This window comes from Sus scrofa, chromosome 13 (genome assembly GCF_054392235.1).
Source record: "Sus scrofa isolate SSC_HxYL_T2T_F1_AM1 chromosome 13, Sscrofa_HxYL_maternal_Yorkshire_Landrace_v2.0, whole genome shotgun sequence".
NCBI lineage: Eukaryota > Metazoa > Chordata > Mammalia > Artiodactyla > Suidae > Sus > Sus scrofa.
In genome coordinates, this window is record NC_139395.1 from 87,092,196 (window position 1) to 87,114,141 (window position 21,946).

The 21,946-nt window shown below is 42.3% G+C and overlaps 1 protein-coding gene across 5 annotated transcripts in view; it reads right to left on the minus strand.

Annotated features, from left to right (window-relative positions):
* Window positions 1–253: 253 nt before the first annotated feature.
* KBTBD12 (kelch repeat and BTB domain containing 12) overlaps window positions 254–21,946 on the minus strand; it is a 66,499-nt gene continuing 44,806 nt past the window's right edge. For 2 of the 5 annotated variants that reach the window (XM_084989640.1, XM_005669819.4), the window contains 2 exons: window positions 2,100–2,282; window positions 254–1,144 (listed from right to left, as the gene is read on the minus strand). In XM_084989640.1, coding sequence (XP_084845766.1) covers window positions 2,101–2,282 — 182 coding nt within the window. In that variant the 3' untranslated portion in view covers window positions 254–1,144; window position 2,100. Of the gene's footprint in view, window positions 2,283–15,592; window positions 16,233–21,946 lie in introns of those variants that run through there. The other 3 variants (XM_084989639.1, XM_013982012.3, XM_021069444.2) reach the window with 2 other exon arrangements.

Below are 21,946 nucleotides of genomic sequence, written 5' to 3' on the forward strand. Positions count from 1 at the left end.
GGTGCCCTTTGAGGGCTTTTGTGATTGGCCCCATCTCCTTTTCTTGGCTCTTCTAGTACTTCAGCCACCCTGGAAACAGGACCACCTCCCGCCCATTGCCCACCTCATGTGTCCTGGCCGCTGGGCCTTGCTCCTGATGACCTTGTAGATGGCCATCCTCAACTCTGGTTCCTGCCCAGGAAGTACTAACTCTCCCCCTCCTCAGAAGAAGGTTACATTGCATCACAGTACAAGAAACGAAATGAAAGCAATCTATTACTAGTGAAATTTTATTTTGTGATTCATTTGTAAAGCATTTGCTTGTTATAAAGTCAATCAGTGAGAACGATGACGCCTCCCTGATGAGCAGGAATTGAACAGGTGTGGCTGGCAGCTGCAGCTTCTCCCAGTCTCAGTGTCCAGACCATTCTCATGTCCCGGCTCAGGGCCAAGCCCTCCTATCTCACTAGTTTTATGAGTTCTTCATGGCATGTCAGGACCTCAATTAAGGTGAGAAGGGGGATGGGGAAACGTTTAAGGCTGAATCTCTAATGCTGTCCAACAACAGGAGGGCAGAACCACAAACGTGGGTCAGAGGAGCAGCATCCAGGGCTCAAAAGAAACATTGATTTATTCACTTGGGCCTGGAGAAGCTGAGGGGCTGTGGCTGTGGCTTAAGACCTATCTCAAACTCTGTGCACATTTCTCCCTGAAATCCCAACACCCAACTCCAACAACGGGTGTTCTGGACACTAGGCTTCGGAAAATGCTGATTATGAAGATAAGAATAATGAAAGTCATGGCAGCTAAAGAACATTTGCTGTTTTAGCGTCTCACTGGCACCATGCTCAATGTTTTATCACTCAGTCCTCACATCAACCCTACAGAAGACTTTTCCTTCCTATTCTGCACAGGAGGGGAACATGGTTTTAAAAGTTTATCTTGCCCAGGGTCACACATGCAGTAAGCAGCAGAGCTGGGATGAGAGCCTCAATCCTGAGCCCAGTGCATCAAGAAAAGTTCACGGCTGCCAACAAGGCCTTGCTGACCTAAGGGAACCTGGCAGCATCCACACATTCATGTGGGTGGAGCAGGTGCACCCCCATGCTGGCCACCCAAAGGCCAACACACATGCCAGGCACTGCCAAGGGCACTTGGTGCAAACCTGCAAAGAGAGAAGGGAGTCCTCTGAGTCTAGCCCATTTGGGACAACCCACCCTGGGTCTGACTGGTCCCCCTTCATGTTGGCAGAAGCAGGTTTCCACCTGGCTCCAGTTTCTGTGGACCCGCCTCCCCTGCCTGGGTTAAGAGCTGGCACTTGGTGGAGTTCCCGTCGTGGCTCAGTGCTTAATGAATCCAACTGGCATCCATGAGGATGCAGGTTCAATCTCTGGCCTTGCTCAGTGGGTTAAGGATCCAACGTGGCCGTGAGCTGTGGTGGAGGTCGCAGATGTGGCTTGGATCCCACATTGCTGTGGCTCTGGTGTAGGCCGGTGGCTACAGCTCAGGTAGAACACCTAGCCTGGGAACTCCCATGACCGGCCGTAAAAAAAAAAAAAAAAAAGAGCTGGTACCTGGGGACACAGGGAGTGGCCATCACAGTCACATGGCTCTGCACTGAAGAAGAGCTGTCTCGGTCTAGGATGGTCTCCCCTTGGGAAAGTTCTAGGGAATTTACTGACCATTCCTGCTTAAAAAAGAACTTAGTGCCTGTGAAACTCTTGGGAAGTTGGTGAAGAACAGTTACCAAAATGCATTATTTGGATCCACTGTACTACCAGAAGCATAGACAGTAAGTAAAATAGATGGATGTCCCATGGGTTATTGAAATGTCAACCCTAAATTATACTTTGGGAGTGGCTATTTTCTGGTTATGCTCAACTGGACTGAAGCAGATGGCTCCGTCCTCACCTTCCAACTTGGGGGAAGATGTTGCAAAGGCTGGGTCCCTGAGGATGGATTCTGCACATCCCCGCCTCGCAGTGCCCAGCACACGCTGCTCTGCACAGGGGCATTATGCATGCAACCCACATGTCCCCAGGGACAGGTGGATGTCGTAGGCTCTCCATGCCTGGTGCCTCCTTTGCAGACACCACAGGAGGTCCCACAGTGACACTGACCTCAGTGCCCCCCACCTTCTTCTACCAAATCTGAAGGTGGGGGGATGAGGTCTCGAGGATTCATTCTGGCCACCAGGCAGACATCATAGCTGTCGTGCATGAGGACGTCAATGGCTACAACGTTCCACTGGTTCTCCCAGGGGTCCAACTCCAGGATCTCTTTGGAGATAACCTCATGGCGATCTGAAAACAGCCAGGTCAGGAGACAAAATATCACATATCACAGTGGTATTAAATTCGGAGGTTATCATCACCATTAAGCAACTTCCTCTAAAGGGTATTATGCACCAAAAATTAATGAACAAGCAAGCACAGAAAGAAAGCTACTTTACATGGAAGATACAGTGTTTGCAACATTTAAAAAAACTAAGGCCATATTACAATGTGTGTTCAGGAGTTATTCAGACATACTGACAGGGCATACTGTGATCTAAAGTTGGAGGGATGTTCCAGGGTCATGCCAACAATTTATTAAAGATGCCAGCAGGGAAGGAAACTGTCCTTATTCCTACACTTGTGAGAGGAGGTTATATGACCTTGTGTGAGTCGCTGACCTCCCTGACCTTATGTTGCCTTAAATGGAGACTGGATGCTGACACACAGCCAGGGTCCTTGGAGGAAACAGATGGCTCCCTCTAACTGGGCAATTAAAGAGTCTGCAAAAGGGACATGGAAAGGTATGGGCAGGGTGTAGGAATACTCACAAATCCCCCAGGACTAAGAATGGCCAGGACCACTGCCACCAGGAAGGCACTGGGGAAGGGTTGGGAACTGGAACGTGGGAACGGCAGCAGCATGAAGAGTGCTTCTTGGCAAGGTAGATAGGGGCAGGCAGATGTAGCTGTCCTAAGGGACCCTCCTGGCAACCCCACAAGGGTGAGGGGAGAATAAATACCCTTACTCTACCCTTTTTTCACCCAACAACTTCTGCTTTTGCCTCCACTGGCTAAACCCACCCAGAAGCCAGAGGGGAAAGGAACCTGTGGATGCAGCTCACACAGGCTGGCTTTGCAGGACACAGAGTGAGGAAGAGAAGGGATGGATGGGGTGGGAGGGCATATGGGACATTTCCAACCCAGACATCCATCATGACTTTATGAAGATTAGAGGAGATAATGTATGTAAAAATGCCCAGTGCTGGCATATAAAAGTCAATACTTGAAAACAGTCTATGTGTGCTTTTTGAAAAGAACTGGGTTTTGAGTTGTTCATATATGTTCATTAGGTTGTGTTATTTAGATCTTGTATATATTCACTGATTTTTTTTTTCTTTTTCTTTTTAGGGCCGCACTGCAGCATATGGAGGTTCCCAGGCTAGGGGTCAAATCAGAGCTACAGCTTCCGGCCACAGCCACAGCCACAGCAATACCATATCCAAGCCACTTCTGGGGCCTACAGCACAGCTCATGGCAACGCTGGTTCCTTAACGTACTGAGCTTGGCCAGGGATCGAACCCACAACCTCATCGTTCCTAGTCAGATTCGTTTCCATTGTGCCAAGACAAGAACTCTTATATTTAGCTGTCAGTTACTCAGTTATGTTAAGATATCCCACTAAGATTAGGGGTTTGTCCATTTTTCCTTTTAGTTCTGTCGTTTTTTACCATACACATTTCGAGTCTGTTACTAAGTAAATATAAACTTTATCATTTATAAATTGATCATTTAAGTGACCCTCTTACTCTGGAATAAGTTCTATTAGAATTCTTTTGAGTAGTATCAAAATTAGTATTATTTTACTAATAACTAGTAAAAAATACACTTTTAAAGATGATTCTGATAATCTTTTGTCTTTTAACTGGAGCATTTAGTCCATTTACACTTAATGCAATAACTGATATATTTAGTTTAAATCTAACATCCCATTTGTAGACTGTTCTTGTCTCACTTGTACTTTCTTTTCTCCTTTAATGCTGTCTTTTGGACTGAGTGTTTTTTTTTTAATCATTCCATTTCTTTACCTCCAGTGATTCAGAAGTTATAAACCCTACTTCTATTTTTTTTTTTTTGGTAGGGGGTTATCCTAGATTAAAACTTGTACACTCAAGTTATCAAGATTTGATTAACCAATACCTTGATGCTCCTCTTGGATGGCCTTAGGATAATTTAATTATATTTCCTTCTCTCCAATTTATTAGCTATTGTTGACATGCATGTTCATTCTGTTAACTCCAAAAGACATTATAATTGGAGTTCCCATCATGGCTCATTGGTAACGAATCTGAATAGTATCCATGAGGATACGAGTTTGATCCCTGGCCTCACTCAGTGGGTTAAGGATCCAGTGTTGCCATGAGGTGTGGAGTATGTTGCATACTCGGCTTGGTTCTGCTGTGGCTGTGGCTGTGGTGTAGGCAGGCAGCTACAGCTCCAATTAGACCCCTAGCCTTGGAACCTCGGTATGCCGCAGATGTGGCCCTATAAAAGCAAAAAAAAAAAAAAAAAAAAAGAAAAGACATTATTATTGTTGTATGATGACTTGTAAGATAACTGTTCATAGAATTACCACATACTTACACTTGCATTACTCTTCATTCTTTCTTGCATCTTAGACTTTTTTTTTCATCTGGGATAATTTTTCTTATGCCTGAAGTACATACTTTAGAGAAGGTCTTCTTATGGCGAACTCTTTCAGCTTTTGTTTGCCTGAAAATGCTTTTTTTTAAAAAAACCCTGAATTTCCTGAAAGACTATTTCCAAAAATCTGTCACTGCTGATACTGTGTTCTCCCTGTCCTGGCCACTTTGAGATGCTATGTTGTACCATCTGTGGGTCAGGCACTGGTATTCTCCCTGTTTTCACACTAGGGTTAAGACCTAGAGGGATTATGTGACCTGCCTAGAGGCACACGGTAAGAACTGGCAGCCTGGAGTTCCCAGCCACATCTGTCATCCTCAACACCTGTTTCTGAGACCACTGAGCTCCACGGAATGTAGGACATGATGTGGCTGTGTTTTCCGCAGCTTGCTGAGGAAGCCAGGAGCCTCTGCAGGACCTAAAGCTTATATGATTTGGGAGGCCCTCTTTAAGGAAAATGTCACAAAATTAGGTATGGATGTGAATATTTACTTTTTCCATCTCTACTGAGTCATAAAGGATAGATAAACACTGTATCTATGAGGAGTTCTTGCCACAGTCCAGTTGGTTAAGAATCCAAGTGCAGCAGCTCAGGTAGCAGTGGAGGCATAGGTTCAATCCCTGGGCTGATGCAGTGGGTTAAAGATCTGGTGTTGCTGCAGCTGTGGTATAAGTCACAGCTATGGCTTAGATAGCTTAGTCTCTGGCTAGGGTACTTCCATATGCTATGGGTGTGGCCATAAAATTTTAAAAATATTGTATCTATGTAAGATATACAATGTGATCATTGATATGTGCACACACTGTGAAATGATCATCACAACCAAGCTAATTCACAATCCATCACCTCACATATTGTGTGGGGTGGGGGTGGGTGGTGGATGAGTGGTAAGAACACTTAGCAACTTTCTGTGAAGAAGGAAATATTTGTAATCCACAGTGTCCAATACAGTAACCACTAGACACATGTAGTATTGAGTAATATAGCTAGTGAGACTGAGGAACTCATTTTTAACTTTTATTTAATTGTAATTAGCTTAACTTTTATAGACACAAAACTCAAAATCTTTTTTTCCTGTAGTTTTGTAAAAAAATCTTTTCCACCTATCACTTTCTGAGAAAGTTCATGCAGTTCTTGTGGTTGTATCGTCTTGTGATCTGTATAGTTTCTGTTTTATATATCTCAAAGTTGTGCTGAGGGATCATGCCTGTTGAATCAGAGTTCCTGGTAGCACTGGTAGACACTCACTTGGCTGGGTTTCGCACAGTGGGGATTTACCGGAAGGAAGCTGGCCCACCAGCTTGGGAGAAGCTGGAAGGGGTGGGGTGGCCCAGGCAGGCCAGGTGCTATCACTGCATTTTCACACTGTGGCCAACTGGCAGGTGCTAGTGCAGGGAATTGCCATTCCCACCAGTGTCCTGGCTATGAGGGGTGGAGGGGTCTGACCCTGGGCCGTCCGTCAAAGGAGAGATGTCCAGTGTGGCCATTCTTCTTTGTGCCTGTCCTCCTAACCAGGTGAAGTAGCTTCTCTAGTTCTTTTTCTGTTGTTGTGTTGGAATGTCTTTTACCACTGCCACACTTGTGTTTTGTTACGTTTCGTCTTAGCTGAATGAAGTGTCCTTACTCAAATTAAAGCAGGCTGGAGCCTTGTAAAACTTCAGAATAGACAGAATTTTCTTCATTAATTTTGTTTACTTTTCTTCATTTCAGTGTTTATTAGGGAGACATATTTTTAAACTATGTGTATGCACATTACCATCTGTCCTTGAAATCTCTAATTTACATGGAATGAAAATTACCGCATTAGTGGCAAAGAAGTAGAGAAGGTAATGAGTGAGCTTTCTTGACTGTGAAAGGCAGCAGGCACTGGGTCACAGATTCTTGTGTGGCTGGAGGCCTGAGCCTCAGGAAGGATGCACCCCAGTCAGGGCTCTTGCCCAGGAGCACAAGCTTGCCATTGCTGTAGGCCCTTCTGCTGCTCTCCCATTTCCACCCTAACAGAGCTCAAAGATCAAGAAACAACAGTTAGCCCGTATATCTATCTCTCTGTGTGAGCTTGGATTCCTGAAATGTTATCATACTAACTCGGAAGAGAAACTGGAGGCTGAATTCAGTGTCAGCTCATTTCAATTTGGTTAATTATCCAAAAATAGACACACTTAACACAAGAGCATCTTACTCATTAAAGGAGTCAGGACACTCCCTGCCCCAGCCTGCTACCTCCAGTAGTCAGCATCTGAAAACATTATTTTATATGGAGTAAATTAAGAATCTGAATGATTATTTGAGGTAAATGATATCATTAAAGGCATTCCATGAATGTGGCAGACTGCCTCTGTGGTACCCTGCCTGCTTTAGGGGTGCTTTTTGTTGGAGGTCCTTCAGTGGAAAAATTTGAAAAGCACCACTTTAGTCTAAATTTCATTCTTCAATTCAATGATACTATCAGAGAACTGAAAACTTAGGATGTTTTTTAGTCCCTTATAGAACTGTTTTTTTCTGACTTGCTCTTTGGTGAAATGCTGACTTGCACGTTATTGATTATAGAAATATTACTGAAGGCATTTGCCACTGTCCCATACAAGGCTACAGGGAGAGGTTTTTCCACATTTAAAAATATGCCCCTCTAAAATGTAAAATGGTACAATCACATGGAAAACAGGATGGAGGTTCCTCAGAAAACTAAGTATAGGACTACCATATGATCCAACAATCCTGCTCCTGGACATATATTCGGACAAAACTATAACTCAAAAAGATCCACATACCTGTGTTCATTGAAGCACTATTTACAGTAGTCACGACATGAAAACAACCTAAATGTCTATCAAAAGGTGAATGGTTCATCAACTGTAACAAATGTACCACTCTGGTGGCAATGTTGACAATGAAGGGGGCTATGCCTGCGTAGGAGCAAGGGATACTTACATTATAGAGCATGCTCTCAATTAAAAAAAAAAAGGTGAATGGATTAAGAAGATATGGTACATATGTACAATGGAATACCACTCAACCATAAAAAAGAACAAAATAATGCCATTTGCAGCAACACTGATGCAACCAGAGATGGTCATACTAGGTGAAGTAAGTCAGAAAGAGAAAGACAAATACCATATCATATCATTTACACGTGGAATCTAAAATATGGCACAAATGAACCTATCTACGGAACAGAAACTGACTCACAGATATAGAGAACGGACTTGTGGTTGCTGAGGAGGAGTGGGAAGGGAGTGGGAAGGGAGTGGGATAGACAGAGTTTAGGCTTTGTTGATGCAAACTATTACATTTAGAATGTATTAGCAATGAGGTCCTACTGTACAGCACAGGGAACTATATCCAATCTCCTGGGATAGACCATGATGGACGATAATATAAGAAAGTAAAAATATATATGTATGACTGGACAACTTTGCTGTACAGCAGAAACTGGCACAACACTGTAAGTCAACTATACTTTTAATTTTAAAAACATTAAAAAAAAAAAGAGATGTGCCCCTCTAGCAGTGGTTTGCCCCCTCTGAGGACACTGCAGATCTGTAGTGGGACAGGAGCCCTTTCTGCTCTGGCCTCCAGTGGGACCAGAGATGAACTGGTGGGCCACATACAACCAGTACATCAGAGCATTGGGCGGCTTTACCTCCCCCACAATGTCTTGCTTGATTTTACTTCTCCTTTATCCCGTTTTCTCATTTACCTTAATTTCTTGTTGTGTTGTCTGCATCTCTGTAAACCATCTCAAGTTCCACTTCACTTTGAATGACATGGGAGTAAATCACTGACTGGCAGGCTGACTTGGCTGGTTCAGCTGGTTGGCTTTGCCCTCAGGTGAGGGTGTCACCTATCTCCTCTAGTGGAGAAGGAGCCACCAGTCAGAGAAAGGGGTAATTTAACTACCCCCTGACACTCAACCTGAGTGTCACAAAGAGGCATGACCTCTGCTGGTGGAGGAAGCCAAGAAGGGGCCAAAACCAAAATCGAAACCAGATGAATGTCTGAGTACCAGAAACAGGTGGGGGCTGGAGGTGGGGGTTCCTTTACAGCCCCCTGTAGGACATCAGCATATTATAAAACAGCATGGCACAGTAGCAGTCTTTCACTGTCCGGAAATGCAATTAGTTAATCAGAGATTTTATATTTTCCTCCAAGTTGAAGGAATAGGTGTATAACCCCCCCCTTTTTTTTGCTTTTTAGGGCTGCACCGGCATATGGAGGTTCCCAGGCCAGGGGTCCAACCAGAGCTATAGCTGCCAGCCACAGCCACAGCAACGGGGGATCAAGCCGCTTCTGCAACTGCAACCTACACCACAGCTCACGGCAATGCTGGATCCTTAACCCACTGGCAGAGGCCAGGGATCGTACCCTCAACCTCATGGTTCCTAGTTAGATTCGTTTCTTTTGTGCCATGACGGGAATTCTGAAACCCACTTTTTTTTTTTTTTTTTATCTTTTTGCTATTTCTTTGGGCCGCTCCTGCGGCATATGGAGGTTCCCAGGCTAGGGGTCAAATCGGAGCTGTAGCCACCGGCCTACACCAGAGCCACAGCAACGCGGGATCCGAGCCGCGTCTGCAACCTACACCACAGCTCACGGCAACGCCGGATCGTTAACCCACTGAGCAAGGGCAGGGACCGAACCCGCAACCTCATGGTTCCCAGTCGGATTCGTTAACCACTGCGCCATGACGGGAACTCCTGAAACCAACTTTTGATCAAGGAGAAATTGCATCCCTTGACTGTAAACAAACTTCTAATGAGTATTCTGGGCTTATTTATAAGAAATGCAGAATGTGTTTTATTCTTAAAGTTATCTAGGAGTTAAAATAGGAAATGGTTCTTTCAAGAAAACTAGTTTATTTTCTTTTCCTTAAGAGAAAACTTTTTTTTTTTTTTAAGGTTAAGCTTTCTCTAAGTACAAGTGGAAGGTCTATGTGATGAAATGATCTGATAAAGACCACAGTATTTCATGTAAATATCAATATGATAGCATTTAGTGCTACTATTTTATTTCTTTGATTTTTGCTCCTCTGTTTCTCCTTTCCTTTTTGGATTATTCAAATATTTCAAATATTCCATTTAAACTTATAGGAGTTTTTAACTATATTTCTTTGTGTAGTTATTTTTGGCAGTTGTTCTTAGGATTACAGTAACTTTTTGGCATTTATTTATTTATTTATTTATTTAAATTTTAATTTTTTATTACTCAATGAATTTATTACATTTATAGTTGTACAATGATTATCATAATCCAATTTTATAGGATTAGGATTACAGTAACTTTAAACAGACTATTTGCATTTATACTTCACCTCAGTTGGGTGCAAGAACACCCATCCCCCCAAAATCTGGTCTCTCAGCTTGCCTACCCCCTTTATGTTTAATTGTCATCACAAGAGAAGATGGCCCTCTCTGTGTAACAATAACACCTATTAGACAACGTTAAATTTTTTGTCTGTCAACTGCCATTCATACGCTAAAGAACTGAGGAGAAAAAAAAAAATGTTCACTGTATTTATCCAGGTAAGACACCATTTCCCTTTCTCTTCCTGGATTCCTGAGGTTCCAAGTTTCTCTGTGATACCACTTGCCTTCCAGTTGAAGAATTTTCTGTAACTTTCTTTTTTTAGAGCAGGTCTGCAGGCAGTACATTTTCTTAACTTTTCTGAGATTGTCTGATCTTAATTTTGCCTTCACTTTGGAAGGATATTTTTGCTGGATGTGTTATTCCTGAGAGCTGGTTTTTTCAGGACTTAGATTTTGTTCCATTGTCTGCTGGTCTCTTTGATTTGAGAAACCCACAGTCATTCTAATATAACTTTTCCTCCTATGTTATCTCTGTTTTTTCTCTGGCTGTGAAAGATTTTCTTTTTTATTTTTATTTTTCATTTTTGGCTGCCTTATGGGATATGGAGCTCCTGGGCCAGGGATCAGATCTGAGCTGCAGTAGTGACTTAAGTCACAGCTGCAGCAACACTGGATTGTTAACCCACTGTGCTGGCTGGGAATTGAACCTACAATCCACTGCTCCTGAGATGCTGCCAACTCCATTGGGACACGGTGGGAACTCCTATTTTTAGTTTTAAAAGTTTGATTATGATGTGTCTGAGTGTGAGTTTTTCAGGTTCATTCCATTTTCCATTTGCTGAGCCCTCTGGAAGCAACCCCTCCTGGTGGACCTACAAGGATTGGGGGCACACCTGAGCGAGAGGACACAGTGGGGTGGGGGTAGGGCACTGGAGAGGGGTCTTTGGCATTGGGTTCATCACAGTTTTCACCAGGAGGCAGCTGTCGAGACCCACGTGGTCGTGGAAAGGCAGGATTTCTGTGTGCCAAGCATGGGCGCAGAACCTTCTTGGAGTCCCTAAGGCTCTCGTGGAGGCTTTCATGAGCTGGAATAGGTTCCTGACACTAGATGTCTTCTCTCTCTGTCCCTGGAATGAGCCGTTTCACCCACTTTCCCTCAAAGGAGCAGCCCCCACTCTCTCTCCTTGTGGGCAGTGTGGCTGACTTCCCCTCATTAGTGTCCAAACACAAAAGCTGAGTACTCAGGGGGCGAGAAGGGAAGAGCTCCTTTTTCTTTAATAACAACGTTATTGATATGTAAGCCATATGCCATAAAATTCATCCTTTAAAAAGTGAATATTTAAAAGTGAATAAAGTGGTTTTTAGTGTATTCACAGGATTGTGCAACCACCACCATCATCTAATTTTATGTATGTATGTATGTATTTTTACGGCTGCACCTGTAGCATTTGGAGGTTCCCAGGCTAGGGGTTGAATCAGAGCTGTAGCCGCTGGCCTATGCCATAGCCACAGCAACACCACATCCGAGCCGCCTCTGTGAGCTATGTCACGGTTCATGGCAATGCCGGATCCTTAACCCACTGAGGGAGGCCAGAGATTGAACCACAACCCTTCATGGTTCCTAGTCAGATTCATTTCTGCTGAGCCACGACGGGAACTCCACTACCATCTAATTTTAGAACTTTTTTGTCATCCCCCAAAGAACTGTCACATCCATTCACACTTCCCCCAGCCCCTGACAACCACTATCTCTACGCATTTGCCTTTTCTGGACATTTCATATAAATGGCATCATATGGAGTCTTCTGTGACTGCCATCTTTTACTGACCATAACATTTTCAAGGTTTGTTTATGCTGCAGCCTATGTCGACACTTCTTTCCTTTTTATTGCCAAGAAATATTCCACTGCATGGGTGGACCACTTTGTATTTACCCATTCATTAGCTGATAGACACTTAGGTTGTTTCTACACTTTGGCTATTACAAATACTGCTGCTCTGAACACTCATCTACAAGTTTTTGTGTGGACACATATTTTCAGTTCTCTTGGTTATATGCTGTGGCCAATCATGACTCTATGTTTAACCTTCTGAGGAACCGCCAGACTGTTTTCCATAGCAGCCACACCATATGAGGTTCTAATTTCTCCAGTCCTTATCAACATTTGTCATGTATTTTTTAAATTATAGTCATCCTAGTGGGTTTAAAGTGTTATCTCATTATGATTTTGATCTCCATTTTGCTGATAGTTGATGATGTGGGCACTTGGCCATTTGTTTAAATTCACTGGACAAATATCTATTCAGTTCTTTGTCAATTTTTTAAAATGGGTTATTTTTCTTTTTATTATTGAATTGTAAGAGTTCCTAATATATTCTAGGTATAAGTTTCTTTTTCTTTTTCATTTTCTTTCTTGGCAACACCGTGGCATATGGAAGTTCTCAGGCCAGGGATTGAATCCGAGCCGCGTCTGTGACCAACACCATGGCTACGGCAATGCCAGATCCTTTAACCTACTTCTTGGGGCCAGGGATCGAACCCGAATCTCTACAGCGACCCGAGCCACAACAATCAGATTCTTAACCCACTGTGCCACAGCAGAAACTCCCAAGTTTCCTATTAGATATATGATTTGAAAATATTTTCCCCCATCCTGTGAGCTGTATTTTCATTTTCTTTTTTTTTCTTTTTTGGTTGCCCAGTGGCATATGGAGTTCCTGGGCTAGGGATCAGATCCTGAGCTTCAATTGCAGCCTTCAACACAGCTGTAGCAACACCAGATCCTTAACCCACTGTGCTGGTCCAGGTATCTAACCTGTGTCCCAGCACCCCAGAGATGCTGCTGATCCTCTTGTGCCACAGTGGGAACCCCTGTATTTTCATTTTCTTGATGGTGCCCTTTGAAGCATAAATGTTATAAAATTTGGTATATAGTTTATCTATTTTTTTTCTTATTTGTGCTTTAGGTTTATCTAAGAAGTCATTGCCTAATTCAGAATCACAAAGATTTATGCTTATGTTTTCTTCTAAGAGTTTTACAGTCTTAGCTCTTGTGTTTAGGTTTTTGAGTTCATTTTTATAAATGTATGAGGTCCAAAAGTCATTCATTTGCATGTGGATATCCAACTGTTCCTGCACCATTTGTTGAAAAAGGGATTCTTTCCCCCACTGAATTGTCTTGGCAGTCATATTGAAAGGCAATTAACTATAACTCTAAGGAATTATTTCTGAACTCTTATGTATGTTCCATTGCTCTGTGTGTCTGTTACTGTGTCCCCCGACACAGCCTTGGTTACTATAGCTATGAAGTAAGTTTTTAAATTATGAGTCTTATAACTTAGTTCTTCTTTTACAAGATTGTTTTGGATATTCAGGGTTTCTTGCACTTCCATATAAATGTTAGGATCAGCTTGTCAGTTTTTGTGTTCAATATGTTTCCATTAATTTAGGTTTTCAGTTTCTTTAATGATGTGCAATTTTCATTGTACAAGTTCTGCATTTAATTTATTCCTAAGACTTCATTATTATTATTATTATTAATATTATTATTATTTGCCCTCGGCATGTGGAAGTTCCTGGGTCAGGTACTGAACCTGTGCCACAGCAGTGATCCAAGCTGCTGCCATGACAACACAGGATCTTTAACTCATTGTGCCACAAGAGAACTCAAGTATTTTATTATTTTTGATACTGCTATAAATGGAATTGTTTTCTTAACATTATTTTCAGATTGTCCATTGTAAATTGAATTTTTGCATTCCCATAACCTTGTTGAACTCATTTATTAGTGCTAATTTATTAGTACTAATAGATTTTTTGGTGGGTTTCTCAGGATTTTCTAAATAAAATATCATGTCATAGGCAATTTCTTTCTCCTTTCCAATCTGGACACCTTTTATTTTTTATTTTTTCCTAACTGCTGTGATTAGACCCTCCAGTACAGTGTTGACTAGAAGTGGCGAGAGTGGACATCCTTGTCTTGTTCCTGATCTTGGGGAAAAACTTCAGTCTTCCCACTAAGTGTGATGTTAGCTGTGGGTTTTCATAGATGCCCTTTATCAGGTTGTATAACTTCCCTCCTATTCCTAGTGTTATGGGTATTTACATCATGGAAGGGTGTTAGATTTTGTCAAATTCCTTTTCTATGTCTATTGCAATGACCAACCTGTTTTTATCCTTTATTCTACAAATATGGTGTATTATACTGATTAATTTTTGTAGGGTGAATCAACTTTTCATTTTTGGGATAAATTCTGCTTGGTCGTAGTGTATAATTCTTTTTGTATGTTGCTAGTCAGTTTGTTAGTCTTTTATTGAAAATTATCACATCCATATTCATAATGGATATTGGCCCAAAGTTTTCTTGCAATGCTTTTTGCAATGTCAGTTTGGATATCTGGGAAATATTGGCCTCATAGAATGAGTTGGGAAATGCTTCCTCCTCTTCTATAGTTTGTAAGCTTATAAAGGCCTGGTGTTATGAACTCTGATCCTTCTGTTTTGTTTTTTCTTTTTATGGCTGTATATGCGGCATATGGAAGTTCCCTGGCTAGAGGTAGAATCAGAGCTGCAGCTGCCAGCCCACACCACGGCCACAGCGATGCCAGATCCAAGCTGCATCTGTGACCTACACTGAAGCTTGCAGCAATGCCAGATCCTAAACCCACTAAGGAAGGCCAGGGATTGAATCTACATCCTCATGGACACCATGTTGGGTTCTTGACACACTGAACCACCACAAGAGCTCTAATTCTGATCTTTCTGAAATGTACTGTTGGCTTCCGCACTCTGTGTTGGAGGTGGGCAACAGAGGTTTTGATTTTGTTTTCCCTGGTGAGTCTCAGGGCTCTGTTAAGAACTGTGGAGAGTCTGAGACTTTACATGTAAGCTCCCTGCAGCTTCATGGACACTGAGATGACACAAAACTCCCGGGTCACAGATGAAGTACAGTGTCTCCCACAGCAACAGTAACAGCCAGGGTACCAGCATTTTTTTTTTTTTTTTTAAGGGCTGCACCCATGGCATATGGAGGTTCCCAGGCTAGGGGTAGAATTGGAACTGTAGCTGCTGGCCTATACCACAGTCACAGCAACACGGGATTCAAGCTACATATGGACCTACACCACAGCTCACAGTAATACTGGATCTTTAATCCCCTGAGAGAGGCCAAGGATCGAACCCGCATCCTCATGGATACTAGTCAGGTTCCTTAACCTCTGAGCCACTATGGGAACTCTAGCACCAGCATTTTAAAGATGTAACCTTTGAGCGGCAAATCCCACAGGGCAACAGGGAGAGTGTCAGGTGGCCCTGTGCAACCAGTGGGCTGCACCGTAGGGGAGGAATCCTAAGCTCAGGGAACCGGAAGCTTTTATGATGGTCAGTAAGCATGGTTGCCCAAGCTATGGAGGGACATGCTAGCTTTATCCTCTAAGGCAGTCTGCTCTGCAAACATGCTCGAAAAGAGAGCCCAGAACAAATTCAGTGTCTAGGCTCACGAGACATGCAGAAATGCATGAGACCCACACAAAGTCCCCTCAGCAGGCTCACCTGCTAATATTTTCCTTAATAACCCCCTGTCGTTCCTCCCTTATAGGTACTATATTTACACATTTTAAAATTGTTTTTGTTTTATCAGTTGCATGTGCACATGATTTAAAGAGTCAAACAGCCTTGCAAAGCTTATTCCTTAGAAACAGTTATCTCCTACATGACTTCCCATTTCCTGGTACCTGTCAACTCTGGCTGATTCTTCTGGCACTGAGCACTGTTATCTATAGATTACATGTTTTGTACTCCTGCCACTTCTCGATTTCTCAGATGAAGGCATAAACTCTCAACCTCCCCCGTGGAAATGTGGTTTTAGCTCCTTCCACTCTCCCACCATGTCTGCCTCTTTTCTGTTTTTCCACCTCCTGGCATGACTGAGGCACACTTTTGGTGGCTCCATGTTTAACACGACGTTATCAGACATGATTGTTAGGAATGCTGTTCACAGATGGTTAGGTGCAGACTTTCCTTTCTTGCACAACTTCTTGTTTCCTCTCCAGCTGTTCTATTTTTGTTAGTTTTTCTCTTCTGGATGTGTTCCATACTGTGCTGGCTTTTCAGGCTCTGTATAAAGCTGTCATCCTGGGATATCCCCAACATCCTTCTGGGGATTTCCTTTTCTCTCTTCCGTGTTTAATTCTGTTTCCTGGGTCCCAGGTCTACTCTACTTGGTGTAGATGTTCGTTTTTGGTGAAGCATACCCTAGTAAAAGGGAAAACAGGAGGAAAATTTTGCAAGACACTGCATGTCTGAGATTGTGCCCTCATACTTGGTTAGAAATTCAGCTGGTATAGAAGTGTAGGTAGGAATAACTCCCTTGGAATTTTTGGAGGCATTAGCTTAATTTTATTCTACTTTCCAACATTATATTTGGAAGTGTGACACCATTCTGACTTCTGATACTTTCCATGGAACAAGTCCTTTCTCCCTGGAAGCTTTCTCCATCTCTCAGGTGTCCTCCACAGTCTGTGCTTTAGTTCATGTTTATTTTCTTTTGCCGTGCTGGGCATATGGTATATCCTTTCAACTGGTGGCTTCAGTTCTGGGAAAGTGTCCTAATTTACTTCATGGATGCTTTGTCTCTATTCCCTCCACTTTCTCTGTGGTTTTTTTTTTTTTTTTTTTTTTTTTGTTGTTGTTTTAACTGGAACTCCTATCATTCAATCATTGGACCTCCTGGACTTAATTTCTCTCATTTTCTATGTAATTGCTTTTTGCTCTATTTTCTGAGAATTTTCTTCCACTCTACATTCCAAGTTCTCTATTGTAAATTTCATTTCTGCTATCATAGTTTTAATTTCCAAGAACTCTCTAAATACCCTTTTCCTGTTGCGTGGACACACATTTTCTCTCATCTGTCTCCTCCTCCTGGCACAGTCTGTTTCCTCCAGGTGCTTTTCTTTGTTTATGTGTTTTGACCTGTCTTTTATGTATACACTTTCCTCAGAGGCCTGATAGTCCCCAGCTGCTTGGGTGTCTTAAGAGAGGGACACCATGGAGGTTCTCTTTGGGGTGATGTGGCTTTGCCTTATTTAGGGGCTGGTCAGATCCCCAAGGAGGAATCTTCCAGGCTCTCCCCTGGAGGGTATGGCAGCTCACATCTGGGAGCCAGAAAAGGAAGACCTTGATCTCAATGTCAGCGTGCAGCTGTGCTCTTGAGCTCCCTGCTTTTAGTGCTGGACGTCTCACCTCCCCTGGCCTCGGCTTCCGTCTGTGTTGGGGAACAGGGGGCTTTATCTCACTGTGGGTGCAGAACCGGGGTCCTCCCACCTTTCAGCACCACCTTCCTTCCCTCTTCCAGGGCCACTTGCCTACCCCCAAGACACCCTGTGGTTCTGTGATTATGTGTTTTTCTTTTTCTTTTTTCTTTTTAGGGCTGAACCAGAGGCATATGGAAGCTCCCAGGTTAGGGGTCGAATTGGAGCTACAGCTGCCAGCCTGCACCACAGCCACAGCAATGTCAGATCCAAGCTGCCTCTGTGATCTACGCCACAGCTCATAGCAACGCTGGATCCCCAACCCACTGAACAAGGCCAGGGATCGAACCCAAATCCTCATGGATGACTAGTTGGATTTGTTTCTGCTGAGCCACAACAGGAACTCCTGTGTGTTTCCTCTTCCTGTTGCCAGGTTAGGGTTCATCTGTCTCAGGTCTGGGCAGTTACCCATCAATCTGTTTTCCTGCTTCCAGGATCTCATTGCTGTTGTTCTCTCTCTTCTTCTCTTTACTTGTGTTTGTTCCATATACCATCATTTTAGTGGGGTGTAGGAGAAAACAGAGGTGTTCAACCTACTATGTTAACCCAAATTCAATTACTATATTTATTACATGTTTTTGTATACATCTTCCCATCCCATCATGTATTAAGCATCTCTGGCGTCTATCCCAAGTGCCTGTAAACTGTACACTTTAGTACACTTTTATTGAATTAACTAAATAGAGATGAATTTCTTTAATTTTTTTTTTTTGGCTTTTTAGGGCCGCACCCATGGCATATGGAGGTTCCCAGGCTAGCTCCCAGGTCAAATCGGAGCTACAGCTGCTGGTCCACACCACAGCCACAGTAATTCAGGATCCAAGCCACATCTTCAACCTGCACCACAGCTCACAGCAACACCGGATCCTTAACCCACTAAGCGAGGCCTGGGATGGAACCCACAACCTCAAGGTTCCTAGTCAGATTCCTTTCCGCTGTGCCACGATGGGAACTCCCCTCCAATTTTTTTATTATAATGGATTTAGAGATGAATTTCTTGACTGGTTTTCTGAGTAAATAAATGCGACAAGTAGGTTTACTTCACACGAAGGGAGAAAATCCAGCGCCTGCTTTTAGGTCTGACATTGAGATTTCTTGTTCCTGATGGGCATGCCCATATACAATTGTTCTGTTTTTCCTAAAACCCCAGTTACATCTCATTCAGCTAATCCTGGAGATCTACCATCTCAGAACTGTGGAAAGTAACATAATGTCTTTTCTTTTAAAGGAAATCTTGGTTACTCCATTTTGCTGAAATGCCTTCTTGCGATTCCCCCTCCTCTTTCCCTCTTCTCCCAGTAACAATTAGTTTCAAATTAGCCAACCGGGAAGAATGTGTGCCCTGACCTGACCAATGGGAAGGGGACAGGGACATCACCTGCATTAGGGATAAATAGGGGAGGGTCCTTTGTTGGGTGCATACGCTTTTTGGAGTACCCGCGCCCTTCTGCAGAATTAAAGAGCCTTGTCGAGATCTCCCCGTGTTCATGTGTCTCATTTTTCGACACTGATGATCCGAGCCGTGTCTCCAACAGAACCAAATAATTAAAAGGGTCTTTGAGAGTTTGCTGAGTAAATCCCATTCCCTCCAGCTGGAAACATTACTGTCCATTAAGTACCAAGAAAAGAGGTTCGCTCAGGTGGGAGTTCAGAGAGGCTATCCCTTCTCTAGCTCAGAGTTAAACACAGGAAGACAAGGTGAGAAAACCACAAGAGATCCTCAAACACTGATTATCACCCACTGCTCTGGCGGTGCTCAGGCCACCTTTGCATTCTCTGCCCTCTCTTCTGGTCAAGAGAAAGCCCACAGCCAGAAGATGGAAAGGAGGGCACATGACTGCAGCTGGAGAAGCCCTGGGAGTAAATGGGTCCAGCACCTGGGCTCTTCTCTCCTCCTGGTCTTCCTCCAACACAGAGCTCGAGCAAGCATCCTTACAAGGTCTCTGCCCTGCCAGGTTTCTTGCTGCTGTGATAGGTAGCAAGATACCTCTGCACAGCATGTGACGTCTAATATAAAAGATACTAAAGCCTTGGGTTAAGAGTCTGACTTCAGTGGCTCAGGTCACTGCTAAGATGCAGGTTCAATCCCCAGCCTGGCTTAGGTCACAGCTGTGGCTCAGATTCAATCCCTGGCCTGGAAACTTCCATATGCTGTGGGTGCAGTCATTAAAAAAAAGATATTAAACCATTTAAAAAACCGTCTTGGAAAGTTCTCTGAGGAACAAATAGAGAAAGAAAAATTAAAGGTTTTTATAATGGGGACTTTCATACAAAAACGAGTAAAATAAAGACTCACATACCCATTATGCAGCTTTAACAATGATCAACATTTTACCAGTGTTGTAAAATCTATTGTTACCCCCATCCCTATTCACTTCTTTAAAAAAATTGCTAGAGTAGATGAAAGCAAATTTCAGACAGCATATCATTTTCATCCATAAAAACTTCTACACAATGGAATCACAAAAGACCCAGAATTGCTAAAGCAATCCTGAGGAACAAAAACCAAGAAGGAGGCATAACTCTTCCAGACTTCAGGCATTATTACAAAGCCACAGTAAACAAGACAGTGTGGTACTGGTACCAAAACAGACACACAGACCAATGGAACAGGATAGAGAACCCAGAAATAAGCCCAGACACCTATGTTCAGTTAATCTTCCACAAAGGAGGCAAGCATATAAAATGGGAAAAAGACAGTCTTTTCAGTAAGTGGTGCTTGGAACACTGGACAGCTGCATGTAAATTAATAAAACTGGAACACACCCTCACACCACGCACAAAAATAAACTCAAAATGGCTTATAGACTTAAATGTTAAGACAAGACACCATTAAACTCCTAGAAGAGAACATAAGCAAAACATTCTCTGACACCAACCTTACAAATGTTTTCTCAGGCCAGTCTCCCAAGGCAACAGAAATAAAAGCAAAAATAAACCAATGGGACCTAACCAAACTGACAAGGTTTTGCACAGCAAAGGAAACCATAAAAAAGAAAAAAAAAAAAAAAGGACAACCTACAGAATGGGAGAAAATAGTTTCAAATGATGCAACTAAGAAGGGCTTAATCTCTAAAATATACAAACAACTTATACAACTCAATAACAAAAAGCCAATGACCCAATTGAAAAATGGTCAAAAGACCTAAATAGACATTTCTCCAAAGAAGATATACAGATGGCCAACAAGCACATGCAAAAATGCTCAACATCACTAATTATTAGAGAAATGCCAATCAAAACTACTATGAGGTACCCGCCTCACACCAGTCAGAATGGCCATCATTAATAAGTCCACAAATAACAAATGCTAGAGGGGGTGTGGAGAAAAGGGAACCCTCCTGCACTGTTGGTGGGAATGTAAATTGGTACAACCACTATGGAAAACAGTATGGAGGTACCTTAGAAAACTAAATACAGAACTACCATATGACCCAGCAATCCCACTCTTGGGCCTATATCCGGACAAAACTTTCCTTGAAAAAACACATGCACCTACATGTTCATTGCAGCACTATTCACAATAGCCAAGACATGGAAACAACCTAAATGTCCATTGACAGATAAATGGATTCAGAAGATGTGGTACATATACACAACGGAATATTACTCAGCTATAAAAAAGAACAAAATAATGCCATTTGCAGCAACATGGATGGAACTAGAGACCCTCATACTAACTGAAGTCAGAAAGAGAAAGACAAATACAATATGATATCACTTATATCTGGAATCTAATATATGACACAAATAAACCTTTCTACAGAAAAGAAATGTATGGACTTGGAGAACAGACTTGTGATTGCCAAGGGGGAAGAGTAGGATGGACTAGGAATCTGGGGTTATAGATGCAAACTCTTGCCTTTGGAATGGATAAGCAATGAGATCCTGCTGTATAGCACAGGGAACTATATCTAGTCACTTGTGATGGAGCATGATGGAGGACAATATGAGAAAAAGAATGTATATATGTATGTGTGACTGGGTCATTTGGGTGTACAGTAGAAAATTGACAGAACACTGTAAACCAACTCCAATGGAAGAAATTAAAATCAATTATTAAAAAAGCTTCTGCACAATCTCTAATTGTTAATATGTTTTTCTTTCTCTTTTATATAAATTACAATGCCATTATTATTATGACCTAAAAAGTTAACGGTTCCTTAACATCATCTAATACCCCAGTTTACTTCAAATTTCCTACATTATCTGAAAAATATTTTTCTATAGAGGATTTGTTTGAATCGAGATAAATTAGGCCTACTCATTGCATCTGGTTCATCTATCTCCTCAGTCCATTTTAATTCATAATGAAAACTTTATTCTTTTTTATTTTAAAAGATTTTTATTTTTTTCCATTATAGCTGGCTTACAGTGTTCTCTCAATTTTCTATTGTATGGCAGGGTGACCCAGTCACACATACATATACATTCTTTTTTTCACATTATCATGCTCCATCATAAGTAACTAGATATAGTTCCCAGTGCTGTACAGCAGGATCTCATTGCTTATCCATTCCAAAGGCAATAGTTTGCATCTATATTCTTTAATTTACATATAATTATGTGCTTTAAAAATGAAGGCAGAAAATAAAAGAAAAAGAAAAAAAAAAAGAAAAATGAAGGCAGACTTATAGCAGGCTTGGCTCGGCTGCAGCT